We start from the raw sequence: 22,215 nt of genomic DNA on the forward strand, positions 1-22,215 counted from the left end.
TATCCCAGAGACAGCTTAAAAACAGACTCCCTACTCACCAGTTAAGTACCATAAAACCTCTCCTCTCCTGGAGTGACAACCAATCATAGTGGGAGGAATATGTGATTAAAGCAACTCAGGTAAATGACACAGGTGATGGTTGTAAAATATACACTCACCCCGGGCAGTATCATAGTGCAGATTCCGATCACCTGCATTGTGGCGTGCGGGTCACAGATCCGGAAGCTGCCTGCTCTGCTGGCTTCCTGTGGGTGCGTGCGTGTCAGCAGGCACAACACAGCATTACCCCACGTGACCTCCGTTCTAGTGAGTGCAGCGTCCAGCCGAGCACGCTGGAACGCATGCCTTTCTCACTTCCGCGTTCCATAGACCCGGAACTTGCGGCAGCATCGTTTGCTTATTGAAATGGCAAAAAAAATCCTTTATGTTTTATTTGGAAGCGCTAGAATGTTTTAATTTATCAATTGAGGAGTTGTTTAGAAAATAGAAAAATCTTCTTTCACTCAATATTATATTGTTGAGAATATCTCGTTTAAGGTACGGAAATAAGCACTATGGGGGGGGCCTCAACTGTATAGAAATGAGACACAAATGTCACACCGATGTGTGGCCTAAGACCAAGGGCGGACCGCACAAGAGGCGGGGCGGTTGGAAGAGGAAGAGGGCGACCCAGGGGCAAAAGGATGGGGAGGAACTAATATTTAATCTTTCTTCCCATAACTTAACATCTGCTGAAAAATCCCTTCTGATGAAAGGTTTATCCTTTATCCCCACCAATCAACATAATTCCTTCAAATGGTCGGTTGACCACTATAAAAATGGACGCAAGCTGAGGTTGCGCAAATTTTTTGATAATAGACAACCCCCCAGTACTCCTCTCCCGATAACTAATAAACCTTTTAAACAAGCGAGCACCTTTGACCCCATATCTACAAATGCCAGTTTAAAAACCTTCTTAAGAGTTGTTGAGCATGAGAATAAGGGCCATTTACACACAAAAAGACAGCATGATAATTTAACACCAGCTGAAAGGCAGGCGCTGAGAAATTTGAAAAACAACAATGAGTTGGTAATCCGCAACGCCGACAAAGGCGGAGCGGTGGTTCTACAAGACTTTACCTCATACAATAGAGAAATCATGCGCCAGTTGGCTGACCACCATACTTATAGTGAGGTTTTCACTAATCCTATGTTGAGAATAAAAAAGAAGGTTGATTCTTTACTTGGTCTTGCCTTCAACAACGGTTGGCTAGATGAGGATGAGAAAGCATTTTTAACCGTTGATTTCCCAGTCTGTCCAGTGCTATACACACTGCCAAAAATACATAAGACCTTAACAGACCCACCGGGCCGTCCAATTATCTCGGCCAGGGGTTCAGTGCTTCAGCCCCTGGCGAGATATTTGGATTACCAATTACAGCCATTGGTACAAATGACCTCGACATATTTGAAGGACACTAGCCATCTGTTAAAAGATCTTGACCAGATTGGTGTCTTAAGGGAGGATGATATCTTGGGCACACTGGATGTGTGCTCTTTGTACACAATCATTCCTCATTCAACGGGGATTCAAGTGGTCAAGGAGGCCCTACAGAAAAGAACTGTAAAGGGACCACCAACGGAATTTCTAGTCTCTTTACTGGAACTTGTCCTCAACGAGAACCATTTTCTATATGAAGGGCACCACTACATGCAGCTAGCGGGCACCGCTATGGGGTCCAATGTGGCCCCATGCTACGCTAACTTGTACATGAATCATTACGAGCAATGCCACATCTTACCAATGTTTGGTGATCACCTGATTTATTTCAAGCGCTACATAGACGATGTTGTGGTTGTTTGGAGGGGTGGCCTCAACTCCTTTAATGAAATGGTGGACTACCTCAATAATCTGGACAGCCCTGTCAGATTTACTGCAATGGCGGACGCCAAGCAAGTGAACTTCTTGGATGTCACTATTTATAAGACTACCAATGGTCTTAACTACACACTCTTCAGAAAGGACACTGATAGAAACACTCTACTATGGGCGACTAGCCATCATCCGCCCCAATTAAAATCAAATCTACCAGTGTCACAATTCTTAAGGGTACTAAGAAATAACTCTGACCCTGAAAGAGCAGAGATACAGCTGAGAGAGTGCACTGACCGTTTCGTGACAAGAGGCTACAGAAGACAGGATGTGCTTAACTGTCTTACCAGAGCAAGAGCCACTCACCAGTCCTCTTTTCGAAAAACAAAAAGCAAGACAGAGGAGCGCATAATACTAAACGTCCATTGTGACACTCACTTGGCATCAACACAGAAGTCGATAAAAAACAACTGGCATATGGTGACGACGGATCCAGCCTTCAATAAATTACGAAAAAGACCACCATTGATCAGTGTCTCCCGTGGAAGAAATCTGAAAGACACACTATACCGCACATCGGTTAAACATACTAACCCGGTAGAGACCCAATGGTTGTCAAAGAAAAATGGCTGCTTCCGATGTTTGGGCTGTACCACTTGTCGAGCGCTTGTGGTCGGCCCTTACTTTTGTCATCCACACAGTGGAAAGAAAATCTTTTTAAAATATAGACTCCACTGTTTGTTGGACCACATTATCTACTATCTAAAATGCCCATGTGGCCTGCTGTATGTGGGCAAGACTGTACGCACATTGCGTGAGAGGGTGTGTCAACATCGTTCATCCATAAAGCTGGCACTCAAAACAGGCTCTAGATAAGCCCGTGGCAGCACACTTCTTGGCAGCAAAACATCAAGTATCGTGCCTAAGATACATGGTCATCGATTGGATAGCCCCACTTGCACGAGGGGGCGATAGAGCACGTACCCTGCTTAAGAAAGAAGCCTTTTGGATCCACCATTTGGATACAGTGGCCCCGAAGGGCTTAAATGAGAAGAATTCCTTGTCCATGTTTCTTTAAGGACTCTTTAAAAGATCTCAAGTCACTGCCTTTTCAGATTAAAACTATAATATTTAGGTCAGGTTAATAACCAATATGCGTCTGGGAGTGGGTGCGCTGTCACCTGTCTGGGATCAGGGACAGTGATTTCATTGCCCCTGGGCCAGGCTAGGCACAGACGCTTGTCCCACTCTATCCATTTAGGAATAATTTTTAATTTTTCTGTATATTTTTTCTATATTTGTGTATATAAATGTATACAGACTCCTGAAAACCATTATGAGGTACATGACATAATGCCCCTACATCTATTACAGGCAACTCATGAACATCGGTGTGACATTTGTGTCTCATTTCTATACAGTTGAGGCCCCCCCCATAGTGCTTATTTCCGTACCTTAAACGAGATATTCTCAACAATATAATATTGAGTGAAAGAAGATTTTTCTATTTTCTAAACAACTCCTCAATTGATAAATTAAAACATTCTAGCGCTTCCAAATAAAACATAAAGGATTTTTTTTGCCATTTCAATAAGCAAACGATGCTGCCGCAAGTTCCGGGTCTATGGAACGCGGAAGTGAGAAAGGCATGCGTTCCAGCGTGCTCGGCTGGACGCTGCACTCACTAGAACGGAGGTCACGTGGGGTAACGCTGTGTTGTGCCTGCTGACACGCACGCACCCACAGGAAGCCAGCAGAGCAGGCAGCTTCCGGATCTGTGACCCGCACGCCACAATGCAGGTGATCGGAATCTGCACTATGATACTGCCCGGGGTGAGTGTATATTTTACAACCATCACCTGTGTCATTTACCTGAGTTGCTTTAATCACATATTCCTCCCACTATGATTGGTTGTCACTCCAGGAGAGGAGGGGTTTTATGGTACTTAACTGGTGAGTAGGGAGTCTGTTTTTAAGCTGTCTCTGGGATACCTGTGGTTGCTGTGTCTTGACAAAGGGTCTGATGTGGACCCGAAACGTCGACTAACCTTTTAAAGATGTGTCATTAAAATCTTGCTTTTTAACAAAGGACTCTGAAAAAGTCTGGTGAGTGCGCTCCCTATTTCTTATTGGATATATATATATATATATATATATATATATATATATATATATATATATATAAAGATATTCCCGACATATGACGTATATATACGTCATGGTCGGGAGGTACTTCCCGACCGAAGACGTATATATATACGTCATGGTTTTAAACTGTCACCGCGTCTATAGACGCGGTGACAGTTTGGAGATGTCTGCTGTCCCTGACAGCAGACATCCCCCCTCGCGGCGATCGCTGCGATTGGCTGTTCAAATGTGAACAGCCAATTGCAGCGTTTTCTGTGTTACCGGCGGCTAAGCCGCTCGGTAACACAGTGATCGGTGGTGATCGGTGCTGTTAAGTACAGCACCGATCACCACCGATCGCCAGCCCCCCCCATCCCACCCGGCAGCCCCCCCTCCCTCCCACCCACCCGGCTGCCGCAGCGCCAGCACCCCTCCCAACCCCCCACCAGCCGCAGCGCCAGCCCCCCTCCCAAAGCTGGTGACCAAAATGGGGTCACATGTGGGGGGGTTCCACTGTATTGGTGCTTCGGGGGTCTTGCTAATGCGACATAGCACCCACCATTCATTCCACCACCAAATATCACTCCTTCCCTTCTGAGTCCTGCCATGCACCCAACTGGTATTTTTTGGTCACATGTGAGGCATTGCCGTACTCGGGAGAAATTGGGGCACAGATTTTGGGGTGCTTTGTCTCCTTCATTCCTTGTGAAAATGAAAAATTTTGAGCCAGATCTGCATTTTTGTGTAAAAAATTACATTTTTTTACACAAAAATGCAGTTCTGGCTCAAAATTTTTCATTTTCACAAGGAATGAAGGAGACAAAGCACCCCAAAATCTGTGCCCCAATTTCTCCCGAGTACGGCAATGCCTCACATGTGACCAAAAAATACCAGTTGGGTGCATGGCAGGACTCAGAAGGGAAGGAGTGATATTTGGATTTTGCAGCACAGATTCTGGTTGAATGACTCCCGAAACACCCATACAGTGGAACCCCCCCACAAGTGACCCCATTTTGCAAACTACACCCTTCAGGGAATTCATCTAGGGGTATAGTGTACATTTCAAACCCCCAGGGGTTTCACCAATTTTGATACAACTGAGCTGTGAAAATGAAAAAAAATTTTTTTCATTTTCACAGCCCAGTTGTACCACAATTGGTGAAACCCCTGGGGGTTTGAAATGTACACTATACCCCTAGATGAATTCCCTGAAGGGTGTAGTTTGCAAAATGGGGTCACTTGTGGGGGGGTTCCTAACTTTTAGCATCTTATGGTGCCTAGAAACCTAAATGGTGCCTAAAAAATAATCTCATAAAAAGGAGGCTCCAAAATCAAGTAGGTGCTCCTTCTATTATGAAGCCTGTGGTTTGGTCAACGTGCACACTAGGGCCACATATAGGATATTTATGAAAACAAAAGAATTGGGGGAATCAATTTTTAGTCACATTTCTCTAGTAAAATCTGCTGTGTTCCTTAGAAAAATGTATTAAAATTGAAAATCTGCAAAAAAAAATGAAATTTTGAAATTTCACCTACACTTTGTTTTAATTCCTGTGAAACACCTAAAGGGTTAACAAACTTCCAAAATGCTGTTTTGAATACTGTGAGGGGTGCAGTTTTTGAAATGGCATCATTTATGGGGGTGTCTCACATACAAGTCCCTCAAAGTCACATCAGAACTGAACTGGTCCCTAAAAAAATCAGTGTTTGAAATTTTCTTGAAAATTTGAGAATTTGCTATTCATATTTTAAGCCTCCTAGTGTCCAAAAAAATGAAAAAGAGGTTGAAATAATGATGGCAACATAAAGTATACATATGGTCTATGTTAGTTATTAACTATTTTGAGTGGTAAGATTATTTGTCTCACAAGCAGAAAATTTAACATTTTGCAAATCGCAAAATTTTCCATTTTTTTCCGACATTTTGGTATTTTTCACAAAAAAACACAGACTGTATCGACGAAAATTTACCACTAACTTGAAGTACAATGTGTCACGAAAAAACAATCTCAAAATCACTGGGATAAGTAAAAGCAAAAAAAAGTTATCCCCACTTAAGTGATACATGTCAGATTTGAAAAAAAGGGCTCTGTCAGGAACGCAAAAACTGGCTCTGTCAGGAAGGGGTTAAAGGTGCCCACACACTAGAAAGATCTGCGATCATAAGATGTGCGCATAAATTAGCCTTAAAATCTTTTGCCTGTCCTGGACAAAAGATTTCAGGCCAGCGCACATCTTTACCAAAGATTTTTCTTAAGATCCCGTGTGCGTTCCTATGGGTCATTTGTTAAACCTCTGATCTTTTATGCAGCACATAAGAGCAGAAGATTTAGCAAAAGATTATCGGTAAACATCGGATGACCGATTATCGGTAAACATCGGCCCAAAAATCGTTCTAGTGTGTGGGCACCTTAAGACTTCCCTCTTAATTTATGATTGCATCACCTGGTGAAACGCCTTTCTTAGCAATTAACCAGGTTCAACTTAGGTCATGGTAATCATACATCCAGGGAGAAGTCCAGGAACAGAGCATTGTGTCCCTCCTGGAGAAAGGGTCATGTTAGGAGGTATGTTTAACTAGAATGGTTTATGAATGACATTGTATTCATAAACCAAATATCTCACATTAAAAAAGCTTCCCCAACTTTCATCTGAATGGAACAAAGGACAATACCCCCCCCCCCACACACACACACACACACACACACACACACACACACACACACACACAAAATGACTCACATGACCCATGACACATAGCACATGTTTCAAAGAAATACCTCTTGCGGAAAGAAAGGTGCCAAAATGGAATAACAGATCATGGAGCTAAAGTTAAGAGATGCAGTTGAAATTAGTGTTAATATCTGGCTTCTAGATAGTTTGCTGGCACTGCTGGGATTATTTTCAGGCATGATGTCACCATTTTCAGGCACCTTGTTACTATTTTCAGTCATGTTATCTGAAGATAAAAACACATACTGTAAACACTAGGAAAAATGTACAGAATATATATTTGAATATTATTTGAATTTAAGGCAAAAAATGATCTCTTGCTGCTTGCAATTTTTCTGATCAGAATAAAGCTGGATACACACGGAACGATTTGAAGTCCAATGTGGGCGTTCCCGATCGATTGTAACGACCAATCGATCAAATCGTTCTGTGTGTCGTAAATGGTGTGTGTACCCGCGAATCGTTGAATGCAGGAAGTTCATAGAAAAATTTTTGTCTGGTGTATCAAATCGTTCCGTGTGTACGCACGACAAACGATTTGATACACTCGTGAACGGTGTCGGAATGTTTCCTTAAGCTTAACTATGCATTATACAATCTAAATTATTAGAACAGTCAGAATGTGTGTCACTCCAGTGGGGATGGGGATCAGTGAGGGAGTTAATTAGCGCCCCCCTCACTTATTCACACAAGTGTGCGAAGAAAACCATGAGGGACAGAATTGTGGGGGCACCAGACCAAGGCTGGGGTGCGTGCAGGTGTCGCAAGTGGGGGCTCCAGGGCTGACAAGACTCATTAAAGGCATTAAAAGCCTTTCCTGGCTGTGTTAAGACTCATTAAAGACAGAGGAGCTGGGCTGCACTAGGATACTTGCCACTGAACCCCTGTTCTCTCCCTTTCTGTGTAGGGTCATCCAGCTGTGACCAATGGCGTTGCAGGGGTGCAATCTGAAGAATCCTAGTAGTGCCGAATGACAGAAAGGGGGAGTGGCCTAATTTAAAGGGGGTGAGGTGTCGTGGGGAATCCCCGATGCATGTCATTACTCCACAGGCTGGCACCTGCTACATGTTGTATGGTGGTCATTACATAGTGACATACTACTGTCACTGACAGGAGCCGGTGCTGTAGGAGAGTGTCAGATTGCAGAAGCCGGCTCTTGAGGGAGGCTGTGGTACCGTGGTGTTACACCCCCCTCCCCTTCTGGGTGTGTGTGTGACCGTTCAACAGTATGGAAGTTGGTGTCTAGTAACAGGTCAAATAGTTTCCAGGATAGTCTGAGCTGATAGAGAATCAGCAGCTACATAGTAACACAAAGTAACGGAGCAGAGGCCGTCAGGGCCCTCACACAGTGCTCCTGCTGGGACCTGTCATGTCACCAGGCATACACATATGAGCTATGCCATGACTTTTCTAAAGTGAGGCGGGACTACAATATCCAGCAGCTTCTCCCTGTGCCCTCTGACTTTAGAGTAGCACGGGGCAGGACTCGGAGGACGCAGTGATCAGCTGGTCCCCGGTCACTCTCCGGCACACACACACACAGACACATACATATACATATACAGACGCTGAGCCGCAGCACCGACCTACCTGCACTCTCCCGGCCACTTATCACTTTCTGTCTCTTGATACTCAGTGATACGCAGCAGCAGTGGTGCCAGCAGCAGCTCCCCCGTCCACATGGGCCGCCCACTTCCTTCCACTGTCACATGTCATGGAGGAGTAGTAGCATATCTCTATTAATGACTTAATGACTTGTGTGTTACTATAGTATCAGCCAGTAGGATCACACAACTGCGTCATCTATTGTATGACATTTATTGTGCAAGACAACAACCCTGTGAGAAGAGTAATATATTGCCTAATACAGTACAATGAAGCTGGTCTAGATGGCGCTAGTATAACTTTATTTAGAAGAAACGGACTTGAAAATTAAATAGATTCAGATAGTTATTAAATATAGTCCTGAACATCATAGATCATAAAACACATAAATAGTAAATATATTGATTATATTAAATAAAAATAACAAAAAAGGTTGTAATGAATCAAAAATAGGCAACACAATTATTGTACTGTAATTAAATTGCAACACTGTATCACAAAAGGTATCCCAAAGTCAAACCTAGAAAATGTGTGCATAAAAGGTCATAGAACAAGTCAATTACACAGTTTCTTTAATCCAAGTGGCAAAACTGAAGATGAGATGCTGACTTCTGTACCAGTAACAAGACAATAAAACTAAAGGTGGCCATAAACTAGTACGATTTGGCCCTTTTTCAAAGCGATTTTGATGTATTGGGCCAATAAATGGTGTGAAAAGTGTCAAATCTTCTATAATTTACCTTAAAATGCAATCCAGGGGCATAACTAGACATTTGTGTACCCCATAGCAAAATCTTGAAAGGGCCTCCTCCCACCATTGTCACTACAACGCCACTTATGCTGTGTACACACGGTCCTATTTCCTTTCCGATGTTGACGATATAGTCAACATCGGATCGGCATCGGATGCAGATCGCAAGGGTTTTAACCGTTTATCCCGATCCGATCGCGTTGCGCGTTCACGTATCGGAAGCCAGAAAGTCTTGGCTGCCTTGTCTATATAGTGCAGAACTGCACTATATAGTCAAGATAGGATGCAAATCGGATGTGCCTTAAGATCCTATCCACGATCCTATCTGATCAGATCGTGGATAGGATCTTAAGGCACATCTAACGTGTGTACACACCATTAGGGAGACCAAAGAAAAGAAAGAGGAGTGAGTGAGGGGGTTTGTCAGGTAGCGAGATGGAGAAAAGGTGGGGTGCAAGCAGAAGTGAAAGATATTGTCAATGTGAGCGAGAGAGAGAGAGAGAGAAAGAAAGAAACAATGGAGCAAGAGAGTGAGACTGTTAGATACAGACAGGCAGGGCCAGCGCTACCCACTCAGCAGAGGATGCAAAGCAGGTAGGCGCCGTGCAGGAGAGGCGCCACTGTCCCTGTTCTGCATCCTCTGCTGTCCTCCGTGCCTGCCGGCTGCTGCTGCTGCGCCTGTCACACTTCCCTCCTGGCTCATTATCAGATAGTCATCGGCAGGGTCCGAACGGGGGCGGAGCTACACGGACGGAGGGGGCGTGGCTACACGGACCAGAAGGGGCGGAGCTACAAGGGAGCAAGGCTGGCTGACTGAAGACATCAGGGAACAGGAGAGGATGAGCTGCCACCATTGTAAAGTGTAAGTGTACTAATGTCGGCAACTGATGTGGGCACATTTGTAGGCAGCATTACTAATGTCGGCAACTGTTGTGGGCTCATATGTAGGCAGCGCTACTAATGTCGGCAACTGGTGTGGGCACGTATATAGGCAGCACTGCTAATGTCGGCAACTGGTGTGGGCACGCATATAGGCAACGCTACTAATGTCGGCAGCTGATGTGGGCATGTGTATAGGCAGCACTACTAACGTCGGCAACTGGTGTGGGCACGTGTATAGGCAGCACTACTAATGTCGGCAACTCGTATGGGCAAGTGTGTAGGCAGCGGTACTACTGTCGACAACAGGTGTGGGCACGTGTAGAGGCAGCACTACTAATGTCAGCAACTGGTGTGGGCACGTGTAGAGGCAGTGCTACTAATGTCGGCAACTGGTGTAGGCATGTGTACAGGCAGCGCTACTAAAGTCAGCAACTGGTGTAGGCACGTGTAGAGGGAGCACTACTAATGTCGGCAACTGGTGTAGGCACGTGTAGAGGCAGCGGTACTAATGTCGGCAACTGGTGTAGGCATGTGTACAGGCAGCACTACTAATGTCAGCAACTGGTGTGGGCATATGGTTACACAGTGCTACTACTGTCGGCAACTGGTGTGGGCACGTGTAGAGGCAGCGGTACTAATGTCGGCAACTGGTGTAGGCACGTGTAGAGGCAGCACTACTAATGTCGGCAACTGGTGTAGGCACGTGTAGAGGCAGCGGTACTAATGTCGGCAACTGGTGTAGGCATGTGTACAGGCAGCACTACTAATGTCAGCAACTGATGTGGGCATATGGTTACACAGTGCTACTACTGTCGGCAACTGATGTGGGCACAACGTATAAGCAGAGGTACTACTTTCAGGCAACTGGTGTGGGCATGTGTATAAGCAGAGCAACTACTTTTGGCAACTGGTGTGGGTGTATGGTTATGTATAAGCAGAGGTACTACTGTCAGCATCTGGAGTGGGTATATGGTTACGCAGCGCTACTACTGTCGGCAACTGCTGTGGGCACTACTTGTAAGCAGAGCAACTACTTTTCGCAACTGGTGTGGGTGTTAAGAATAAGCAACGCTACAAATGTGGGCATATGCAGGAGTACTCGGGGCATTATGTGTAGCATAATGTGTGTCAATGTCTAAGGAAGTCCATTTATTTATATATGCAAAGTCTATCTAATTTATTCATGTCGCACGCAATCAAAAAGTGAATGTCCAGATTTATAATCAATGAATATTATTTATAAGTGTAACCAGATGAAACTGTATCATGGATAATAAATATAACAATACAGGTATTATACAAAATAACGATTATTGCTCCAGCATCCTTTAATAAAGCTAACCTCAGTGATGTATAAATATATAAATGTGAATACAGAGCTGGGGGGGTGGCTATACAGTAGCATGAAAAAGCCTGATTGTCGGCCATTTTGGCCAGAACACATGTAAATCTGCCGCATGGCATTCCGCCATCTTAGATTCCACTACATAGCAGACAAAGGAACCTCAACCATCTTCAGGCTCAAACAGCTGCCTGGCAATCACACATATACTGCCTGTACTTTCCTTTGTCTTTCCACAACATTTACTCCAAATTAACCTCTAACCTGCATCATGCGATACTCACAATCCTGAATATAACTTGCACATTCATCAAACACACTTAAATGGCACTATACACTTCTAAGGACTAATCATATCATAATCACATCACAAGCTATTACACACACACCATCCGAGCATCATGCTATCAACATTTGTTACATATAAGTTGGTTTTATCCGATAGTTTATCTAGATATTCTCACTGGATATTACACAAAGCATTCGCACTCTTCAATAGAAACAACTCAGGGCTAATCCATTCTGGGACGCAGACACACACACTTCAATACAAAGAATCCAGACAATATATTACAGAACTCCTTTACAACCACACCAAGACACACATGGGCCAGTCCAAACACCTCTGTTAGCCGTTTACCGGCACAAAGGACACACTGCAGGCCGGAGCCTGCTGCACATGTCTACAATTGATTCCAGGCCTTATTCTGCTTATCCCTCTGGTATGACATAGGATAGTATCTCAATCTAACAAGCCAAGCAGATCCTCTCCTAACAGACCAAAAACACCACACTTCCAACACAATCCTGCTGATCCACCTATACTCCACTCACGCTCATAACTACAGGCTAGCTAAACATCATTCACACAGGTCACCCTCAACTACAGACAGAAGCTTTCTTTGTGTAACCATAAGTAAACATACTCTGGGCCTATGCACATGTTAATATCTGAAGACAAACTAAGAATGGAAGTTAACTGCTCTTAAACTCTCTAACATAATCCATATTCCATAACCGGGGTCCTAGTACACAATATATCGGTCCTACAAGTTTATACATTACTCAAAGCCATGTGCTCATCTTGTCCAGGAGTGCTGCATTCCATCTTGTCTGATCGACTTTCCAAATTCAACTATCTGGATATTTTTCTTTCACTATCCAAGAAACTTTCTAGGGGGGGGGGGGTTGATCCTATTGTCTTTCCAGAGGCCATTCATTCACCTGGTATCACTTAGCCTATAGACACGCCCCTTTGTTTGCTGTATTCCCCACACTGGCCTAGCTGGGGTTTGGGAAATGTTAATGACTTCATTTCTAATGCTGGTTTTTCTGTGACTAACTTATAATTTGTTATAACATGTGAGCGCAACATGATATAGAATTCTAATAACTGTCATCTGTCAGCCATTATAATTCTACACATTCAGAGACTAAACATGACATATATGGGATAAAAGATTATTTATCCCTGACTATATTAATGTTATGGGCATGGTTATAATTATAATTATGGAAATTATATGCTGGGAAAAATTAGGCATTGACAGTCGTCCCTTTGACAGTATATAAAACTGTCACATTAATAATGCATAATTTCCGCATTAATTTTCATAATTCATAAAATTTCAATATTTTTCATAAAAATATTTTTCATTGATAAAAAAAAAGATTTTTAAAGGGTGGAACTTATGTGTATATGTATAAAGAAGGGGATGTATCATTTTTGCGCAATGGCTTAATCCGAGATTAATAATAAATGGGGGAGTGCATTTACTTAACGCCGGCATGTCCAGACCATGACCTCACAATAGTTGTAGGGCCACAGCCCAGACACACACGACTGAATGATACATTTGGGGAGTGTATGTGTAGTCTATGTGGGTGTAGTTTTCCTGCATAGGTGTTGTGTTACCTACCGCAGGGTGTACAGGGTTGAACAACCTTCATATGTCCTACAAAGGATGCTGGGAAAACATTGATGAACAATCATAACGAACAATTTGACAGAGTATTATAAAGATTTCCTGAAAGAGTGGAGAACAGTCATTTCTCCTTGGGCAGTAGGGGATTAAAAACCTGAATAGGGTCCCAGGACAAAAACCTTCTACGCCTTTTGGGTCATTCCTAGTGTCTCTTGACATTAAAACTAAGGGCTAAAAAGTCTCTAGTGGGTCTTCTGCTCATCACGACGTGGGGTCGTCTAGGGGTCATCATTCTCTTGGTCGGCTTGTGTATTTCGTCGGCTCTTGGGGCTTTCTAGCTGGGTTCCTGTCCAGTCATCTGTCGGTATCCAAGTCGTCATCTCGAGGACCATCATCTGTCCACGGCTGAGCTCATCTCTACTTCTCCATTGCATCTGTAGGAAAAAGAAGTATCAATATTTTTGCATTTCTACCTATTTTCCCTACCATTCTTGGCTTCTTGTATTCCATCCGATCCACTTGTAGACTTCCGATAGTTCTGTCGTCGACTTGTTTCCCTGCAGAGACATAAACAGAAAGAACTTCCCGAGCGTTAAAAGTATCCCGCCTCCCACATCTGTGAAGCTTCTACACTCTAGAGTGCTATAGTTTAACCCTCGCCTTACTGTCTTTTGACACTAGGTGGCGCTCTAATTTATTTAAGGGTATTTCTACCCTGTACTACCAAACTTCTTTCAATTTAACCTCTATATCACTCCATATATTACAAATACAGTTTTCTGAGCCAGATAATCTGTGTTCTTCTTCGGAAAAATGTGACTAGAGGAAATCTGAGATATTCAGAATATTCAATCTCTCATTTTCCTCTTCTCTGTCTAATCACTAGGGACTATCAGTTACTTGACATCTGGACCTAACACTATCAATATCTTGAGATTTTTAAATCTCATTTAAAAACACTGTTATATATATCTCGTTGTCTAGGGGATGAAACTTTTTCAATGTTAGGTCCATACGCTCTCCATGCAATTAGGAGCAATAGGGGTTTCCAAATTCAATGCGTCACATTTGACCGGGTCCAATCACAGCTCTTTCTGGCTTAACTAAACAACAAACAGAAAAACAAATCTTTAGACACCTTACACGACATATGTCTGATTCTCCGAACCATTCAAAACAAACAATGACAATCAAACAATCAAAAGAGAGTACGTATAGACTAACTTCCATTCCTCCTTACTTGATTCCTAAGAACCTGGACTGACAATTACATCACATACAAGTCACCACTAGGTGGCTATTAACTTTTAACCACTTCCCTATATGTGTTTACATACATATGTGTCATGGGAACTATATGTCATGTAATGAACAAGCATGTTTCAAAAACAAATTTCCCAATACGTCATTACCCTGGTACCGAGGGCGGATCGTATGCAGTACTCCTTTGAATAGAACATGTTATCTTGTTCTCTACCTTTCCTCGTGTTCTATACCTGTATGTCTTACCATAGTCTAAACCTTCATGTGTTCGCTGTAATATTGTGTTCTACTCTTAAATCTTTAATCTACTTGCTAAAGGGGAGAAAGAAAGTTTAGGAGTCTTGTTAGTTACAGTTCTTCATGTGTGCGACATCTCTGCTTCTCTATACCTGCAGCAGTTATTAACCTGGGGATGTAATTAACTTCAAATACAATTTGGCATTCTCAATTTATCTTGTTACCTTAATACTTATTACCTGAGTCAGTGTGAAACCAGTATACCTACTATTCCAGCTGTGTCAATTTGGCATCGACTGTACCGTCTCTTACCACTTGGGGAAAAAGAGCATCCTCTCTGGCTGTTTGACTCCGCCTTACATTCAACTTATCTTGTCTCGGAGACGACAGCTGTCTTGAATATTACGTCAACACTTACTAATCCTTAACAAGGAGTTGACACAGGGTATAGGTTAGTCAGTTTCACAATTACATCAGACACTTTAGAATAACTGGTCCCATTATATATGAATGGGGGGGTATTGCTATTCTGCATTAACAGTCTAATTGCATCTTTGTCATCACTTTTCCTATTGCCATTTTCCTATACCACAGTTTTAAACAAACACTATGCCTCTTCTTACCTCGCGTTTGATGAGAGCAGACATATTTTCAATTCTTATTGTGTAATTCATCCGATTCGAAGCTATCAACACTGGGAAATTCTAACTTGCTGCCTGTGTATTCCTTTTTCATTTCTTTTGGTAAACAACTGCTCGTTCACCGTGCTCACAGCACATAATAAAAGCAGCCGATCCTTTTGGTCGGCTTGCTTCCTCCCTAACATGCACGTTATCACAGCGTGACCCGTTATTACCCATAATTACAGGAATAAACGTTCACAGCTTAATAGATACCGGTGGGTTATTACTTGTCTGAGAGCTCCCCAACCACTCACTTCTCCACACACTGGCACTATTCCGCAATCAAGCGTGAAGCCCAATATGCGAAGCAATGATACTCAATCACCAAGTCTTTCAACTAGCAGCGAACTAATAGTCAACTTGCAAGGTGCGGCCTAATTTCTCCAGGGCACAACAAACTTGTTTTCCTGTGCCCCGAGAAACTGGATTTCTAAAGTAGCTAATCGGATCACTGGGTTCCGATGTATCTTCTTGTACCCTCCTAGTGGATCAAAAGTTCCACTGAAGGGGCAGTTCCTATGTGCACGTCGCCACGTGCACCCTGTCCTACCCTGGACTGTCCTACACTGGACTACACTGCGCTTGAGTTGTGCCGTCACACACCCGTTCGCCTCAGTTATGTTTCACACTGGGCGCTATACATCTTATGGTCTTATGCTTAAACTTGAAATATTTCTGTACAGAAAATCTTCCTAGGCTGGTAGCTCTTCTACTGGATGTCACACGAGTGTTCCCTTGACTATCAATGGGAATTTAATCAATACTATTTGAATTTCTTGAATTTCGAACAATAATAAAAGAATCCTGTTTGTAACTCAACAGGAGTCTTACTCAATTTATGAATTGTAATTATCACTCAATTAAGTATCACTACCCATCCTTGGGCATTTACCTGTACAGCGTACCTAGGCAATCACATGCGCCCGCACATGTGTCCATCACGCAAACAGTGTCTCACTGAGCGGCAGACGTTGACACCCATGTGTCCGAGTCCCGCCTTCTTTTGCATACTTTGCAAACATATTTTGCACTTCTACTTAACTTAACTATTCAAGAAATCCCAATAGCACACTCTTTCTATAACATTTGTGGTTTGCAAGGATATGGCACTATGAATTTAACACCTCTTACAATACTGTAGATATCTCATATTCACAGGGGAAAACAAATGCAATTTTTACTCTTAACAGGCACAAACTCCACACAGTACAATACCTCTTACCAGTTTTTCATGCACTTATGCATTTGGGATAAAGATCACAATAGTTACAAAAAGAAATATTCTGTCTATTGAGCCTATTCAAAACTACAGTCTCTGCTGGGAGAGTATAAATGAACCATTCCTATTCAAACTCTCCCTTTGGCTATGGTTGTAAATCTATTGTCTCAACACCTTAATTTACATCTAAATACCCTCTGGCTGGCACTTTTAAAAGTTAAGAATCTTTTTCTGTCTTTTAGCCTGGAATAAAAAAAAGAAAAAAATGTTATATATCATATTTGGTAACAATTTGTTTCAGTTTCAGGTTTAATACTTTAGAGTAACATTCAAATTTCATACTGCTTGGAATTTGTTGATTTTTAACTGTACCTGATTTTTCTATTGACTGGTATTTTATCTCTCTCTGCTTTTATCTTTCTAAAGTAAAAATACTTATGACTCAATCCTATCAATTATGGGAATGAAAGTTTACCATTAAACACTCTTAGCACTGGCAATGCTTTCCACCTTGCCTACTATTCTCATTACCATATGTTGAAAGATATACTAAAAATAAAATAAATTTATTTAGTAGAAATAGCATTTTTACCCAGAGTTCTTTGCAACATACAATAATACAATGGCTTTCTCAGGTTGAGATGGTCTGCAGTAAAATACCTGCAATTTATGGCTATACATTATTCCCTTATAATCCGCTTCTGCTGCAATTATAAAAGATGTGCATTTATTTAAAATTTGCACTGCTTATAAAACAATTCAAATTTAAAAAAAAAAAATTCAACCTAAAACAGCCCTTGCCAATCATATCTGGCTATTATTTAAAAGATAAACATCAAAAGGGGATAACATCGCATGTGAGAAAACAAATTATTATAACAAATATACTTATAGAATCGCATCTTGGTATTTAAATATAAATAAATGTTTTTCCTTTTGTCCCAAAGTTCAAATTAGAGCTTCGTAATACTACAGATCCAACACAGGCCCCTAACCGGCAGTAATATGGAAACACACAAAACGCACCAGAAAAAAAAATAAAAAAAAACTTTTTCTTCTTTTCTGGTAGATGATCCCACACCTGCCGATATTCGCAAACCTGCGCATATCCGCACATCGTCAAATGCTTAATCCCGAGGACTGAGGCCCCATCTAAGGAAGTCCATTTATTTATATATGCAAAGTCTATCTAATTTATTCATGTCGCACGCAATCAAAAAGTGAATGTCCAGATTTATAATCAATGAATATTATTTATAAGTGTAACCAGATGAAACTGTATCATGGATAATAAATATAACAATACAGGTATTATACAAAATAACGATTATTGCTCCAGCATCCTTTAATAAAGCTAACCTCAGTGATGTATAAATATATAAATGTGAATACAGAGCTGGGGGGGTGGCTATACAGTAGCATGAAAAAGCCTGATTGTCGGCCATTTTGGCCAGAACACATGTAAATCTGCCGCATGGCATTCCGCCATCTTAGATTCCACTACATAGCAGACAAAGGAACCTCAACCATCTTCAGGCTCAAACAGCTGCCTGGCAATCACACATATACTGCCTGTACTTTCCTTTGTCTTTCCACAACATTTACTCCAAATTAACCTCTAACCTGCATCATGCGATACTCACAATCCTGAATATAACTTGCACATTCATCAAACACACTTAAATGGCACTATACACTTCTAAGGACTAATCATATCATAATCACATCACAAGCTATTACACACACACCATCCGAGCATCATGCTATCAACATTTGTTACATATAAGTTGGTTTTATCCGATAGTTTATCTAGATATTCTCACTGGATATTACACAAAGCATTCACACTCTTCAATAGAAACAACTCAGGGCTAATCCATTCTGGGACGCAGACACACACACTTCAATACAAAGAATCCAGACAATATATTACAGAACTCCTTTACAACCACACCAAGACACACATGGGCCAGTCCAAACACCTCTGTTAGCCGTTTACCGGCACAAAGGACACACTGCAGGCCGGAGCCTGCTGCACATGTCTACAATTGATTCCAGGCCTTATTCTGCTTATCCCTCTGGTATGACATAGGATAGTATCTCAATCTAACAAGCCAAGCAGATCCTCTCCTAACAGACCAAAAACACCACACTTCCAACACAATCCTGCTGATCCACCTATACTCCACTCACGTTCATAACTACAGGCTAGCTAAACATCATTCACACAGGTCACCCTCAACTACAGACAGAAGCTTTCTTTGTGTAACCATAAGTAAACATACTCTGGGCCTATGCACATGTTAATATCTGAAGACAAACTAAGAATGGAAGTTAACTGCTCTTAAACTCTCTAACATAATCCATATTCCATAACCGGGGTCCTAGTACACAATATATCGGTCCTACAAGTTTATACATTACTCAAAGCCATGTGCTCATCTTGTCCAGGAGTGCTGCATTCCATCTTGTCTGATCGACTTTCCAAATTCAACTATCTGGATATTTTTCTTTCACTATCCAAGAAACTTTCTAGGGGGAGGGGTTGATCCTATTGTCTTTCCAGAGGCCATTCATTCACCTGGTATCACTTAGCCTATAGACACGCCCTTTTGTTTGCTGTATTCCCCACACTGGCCTAGCTGGGGTTTGGGAAATGTTAATGACTTCATTTCTAATGCTGGTTTTTCTGTGACTAACTTATAATTTGTTATAACATGTGAGCACAACATGATATAGAATTCTAATAACTGTCATCTGTCAGCCATTATAATTCTACACATTCAGAGACTAAACATGACATATATGGGATAAAAGATTATTTATCCCTGACTATATTAATGTTATGGGCATGGTTATAATTATAATTATGGAAATTATATGCTGGGAAAAATTAGGCATTGACAGTCATATGGGCATTATAATGCATGGCATATTATGTAAGGGGAATTACAGTGTGTGGCATAATATGTAATGGGCATTATGGTGTTCTGCATATTGTGCAAGGGGCATCATGATGTGTGGCATTACAAATAATGTGCATTACTGTGTGTGGTTACTATAATGTGTTATGGGCTTTGAGGTTTGAAGCATAATGTGTTATGGGGATTATGGTGTTATTGGTACTCTTATGTGACCACGCCAATTCCCCATGAAGCCACGCTTCTACAATTTTGCGCGCGCCTTCGGCGCGCACTGTCCCTGTTTTTTCACACATGGCACCAAAATTGCTAGTTACGGCACTGGTGCTGTGTTAGGTGAATAAGATTGTGCTACTGTGTGGTGTAATTTGGAGTGGGAGCATTATTGTGTGGCCAAACCCCTCCCTTTGTAAAGTTTGGGTGGGCGCAATTTTTTAGTTTGCAGGAGGGCGCCGAACCCCCTAGCACCGGCCCTGCAGACAGGGTGTCCTGGAGAGGGAAAATAAGATAGAGGGGGTGTTTGGGAGAGAAAGGGGAAGAGTCAGTGCCAGGTGAGGAGAGAAAGGGTGGAAAAAAGAAAGAGGGATGAAGAAAGATACGAAGGAAAAATGGAGAGACAAGGAGAGGATGGGGAGTGAGGGAGAGGGTGAGAGAAAGAGAAGGGGACAGATAAAAGAAATAGAGAAAAATGAGCGTAAGCAGGACAGAAAGAGAGGGCGATGGGGAGAGAGAGAAAAAGAGAGAGTATGTCAGGGAGCGCCAGAGAGCTAGACAGAGAAAAGAAAGTGGAGATAGGTGAGATATAAGGAATGGAGGGGGTGAGAGAAACAAAAGGGGGCAGGGGGAAGAGATTGGAAAAGAATGGACAGAGATGGGCCGGATAGAAGAGGGGAGAGAAAAAGAGAGAAGATGAGAGAGAAATATATGAGTGGGTATGGGGGAGAGAGGCAGGGGAGTGAAAGGAAAAGAGAGGAGACAGGCAGGGGAGGAGAGAAAGAGATAAGAGAGGTGGGGCAGGCCGAGAGAGCAAAGAAGAGATGAGGGAGACAGGGATGTGGGGAGAGAAAAACAGACAGGAGAAAGGGGAGCTGGTGGAATCAGAGAGGGGGATGGAGAGAGCAGATGTTTGAAAGTCTTTTGACTAGTCATGGGCAAAGAGATTCACTGAACTGAGTTGAGGCACGACTCAGTTCAGTGGTGAATTTCTAGTCAGTGTCTCGGCTCATGACTCATTTGGAATGTATTGCAGAGACACATCCAGTGAGTTGAAGAGACTCATTGCTGGCAGACCAGTGCATACCTCCAAACTTCTGCAGTAGATAAAGAGGGAGACTTGTGCAGCAGAGCAGTGTGAGCGCCCAAAAAGGGGTCGAGGTCTATGTAAATGAGGGTGTGGCCTATGCAAATGAAGGCCCTGTTTTTCATCCTCTGTGCCGCTGAATAGACGCTGTGTGCATGCGTCTATTCCCTTCAGGCTGGGGGGACACCAAGCTGTCCCCCACCACTACCGTGGGACACTGCCGGCCCCAGGCAGGACGCGGGACCATCCCTAAAACTGGGATGGTCCCACGAAAATATGGGACTATTGGGAGGTATGCAGGACTCATGGAGGGAGTTGGCTGGCTATTCAGGTGCACTGATTGTTAATATAAATTATAGATTCAGTGTTATGTTGAAATATCTCTTATATATTTTGCCAGATCTGTCACGCTGTGACTGTGTGTATAAAGCTGGGCAGAGTAACAGAGTGAACTCTGCCCCCCACCCAGCGTTATACACACACAGACAGAGAGATCTGGCTATAATGATGTAGATAAGGAGTAAACAGCCAGCAATAATTTCAACATTCCATAATCCCACCTGTCCTCACTTATTACATCAGCTGTGAAGCACACACACAGGCTCCACACACATGCCTGCCATCTCAATGCCCTTCCCTCCCAAGACCACGCCCACCTCCGCCAGAAGTTCTCTGTGGCCGGATTCTCCTGCTCTCCCTCTCCATCCATAGCCAGCTGTAGGTCTGCAATGTGCATGGTAAGTCCCTACCTGTGATCCCCATAACGTGCTCACCCCCCGCCTGAAGCACTCTCCGCCAGATTCCCCTGCTCCTGCTCTCCATCCAGAGCGCTCACCAGCCGCACAAACTCCGCCCCATGCCCATTGTTACAGTAAGCAGCCAGTCACATCCACAAGGGGGAACATGTGCGTGGTAAGTCACTGCCTGTGGTGCTCACACGCTGCACGGGCCCGCCGACCATGCCAATCCAGCCTAAAGCCCTCTCTGCCCAATTCCCCTGCTCCCCCCTCCGTTCATAGCACTCAACAGCCGCTCAAACTCCGACCCCAGCCTAGTGTTACAGTAAGCAGCCAGACACATCCACCAGGAGGTCTGAGGGGAACATGTGCGCGGTAATTCAATGCCTGTGATACCCAGAGGTGCTCACCCGCTGCACATGTACCAGAAATTTAGTTTTCCATTTCATGTCATTTTTTTCACTAAACTGTTTCATTACAATTCTGTATATTTTAAACTACAAACAGTTACCATGTAGTCGCTGCTGTCTTTCAAATGTTAAACATCTTTTGTCATTATTTTGCAAAGAAACATTACTTCTACTAAAAAAAAAGGTACTTGTTTCCTAGCAGGGCGCCCAGATTTATTACGCAAACGT

The 22,215-nt window shown here is 42.8% G+C and overlaps 1 protein-coding gene across 2 annotated transcripts in view; it reads right to left on the reverse strand.

Annotated features, from left to right (window-relative positions):
* Positions 1-8,452, reverse strand: part of SLC18B1 (solute carrier family 18 member B1) — a 155,788-nt gene extending 147,336 nt beyond the window's left edge. For both annotated transcript variants that reach the window (XM_083176779.1, XM_083176778.1), the window contains exons 1-2: positions 8,303-8,452; positions 6,760-6,938 (exon numbers count right to left, since the gene is read on the reverse strand). In XM_083176779.1, coding sequence (XP_083032905.1) covers positions 6,760-6,933 — 174 coding nt within the window. In that variant the 5' untranslated portion in view covers positions 6,934-6,938; positions 8,303-8,452. The remainder of the gene's footprint in view (positions 1-6,759; positions 6,939-8,302) is intronic.
* Positions 8,453-22,215: the final 13,763 nt, after the last annotated feature.

This window comes from Crinia signifera, chromosome 3, assembly GCF_055691185.1.
Source record: "Crinia signifera chromosome 3, ASM5569118v1, whole genome shotgun sequence".
Lineage (NCBI taxonomy): Eukaryota > Metazoa > Chordata > Amphibia > Anura > Myobatrachidae > Crinia > Crinia signifera.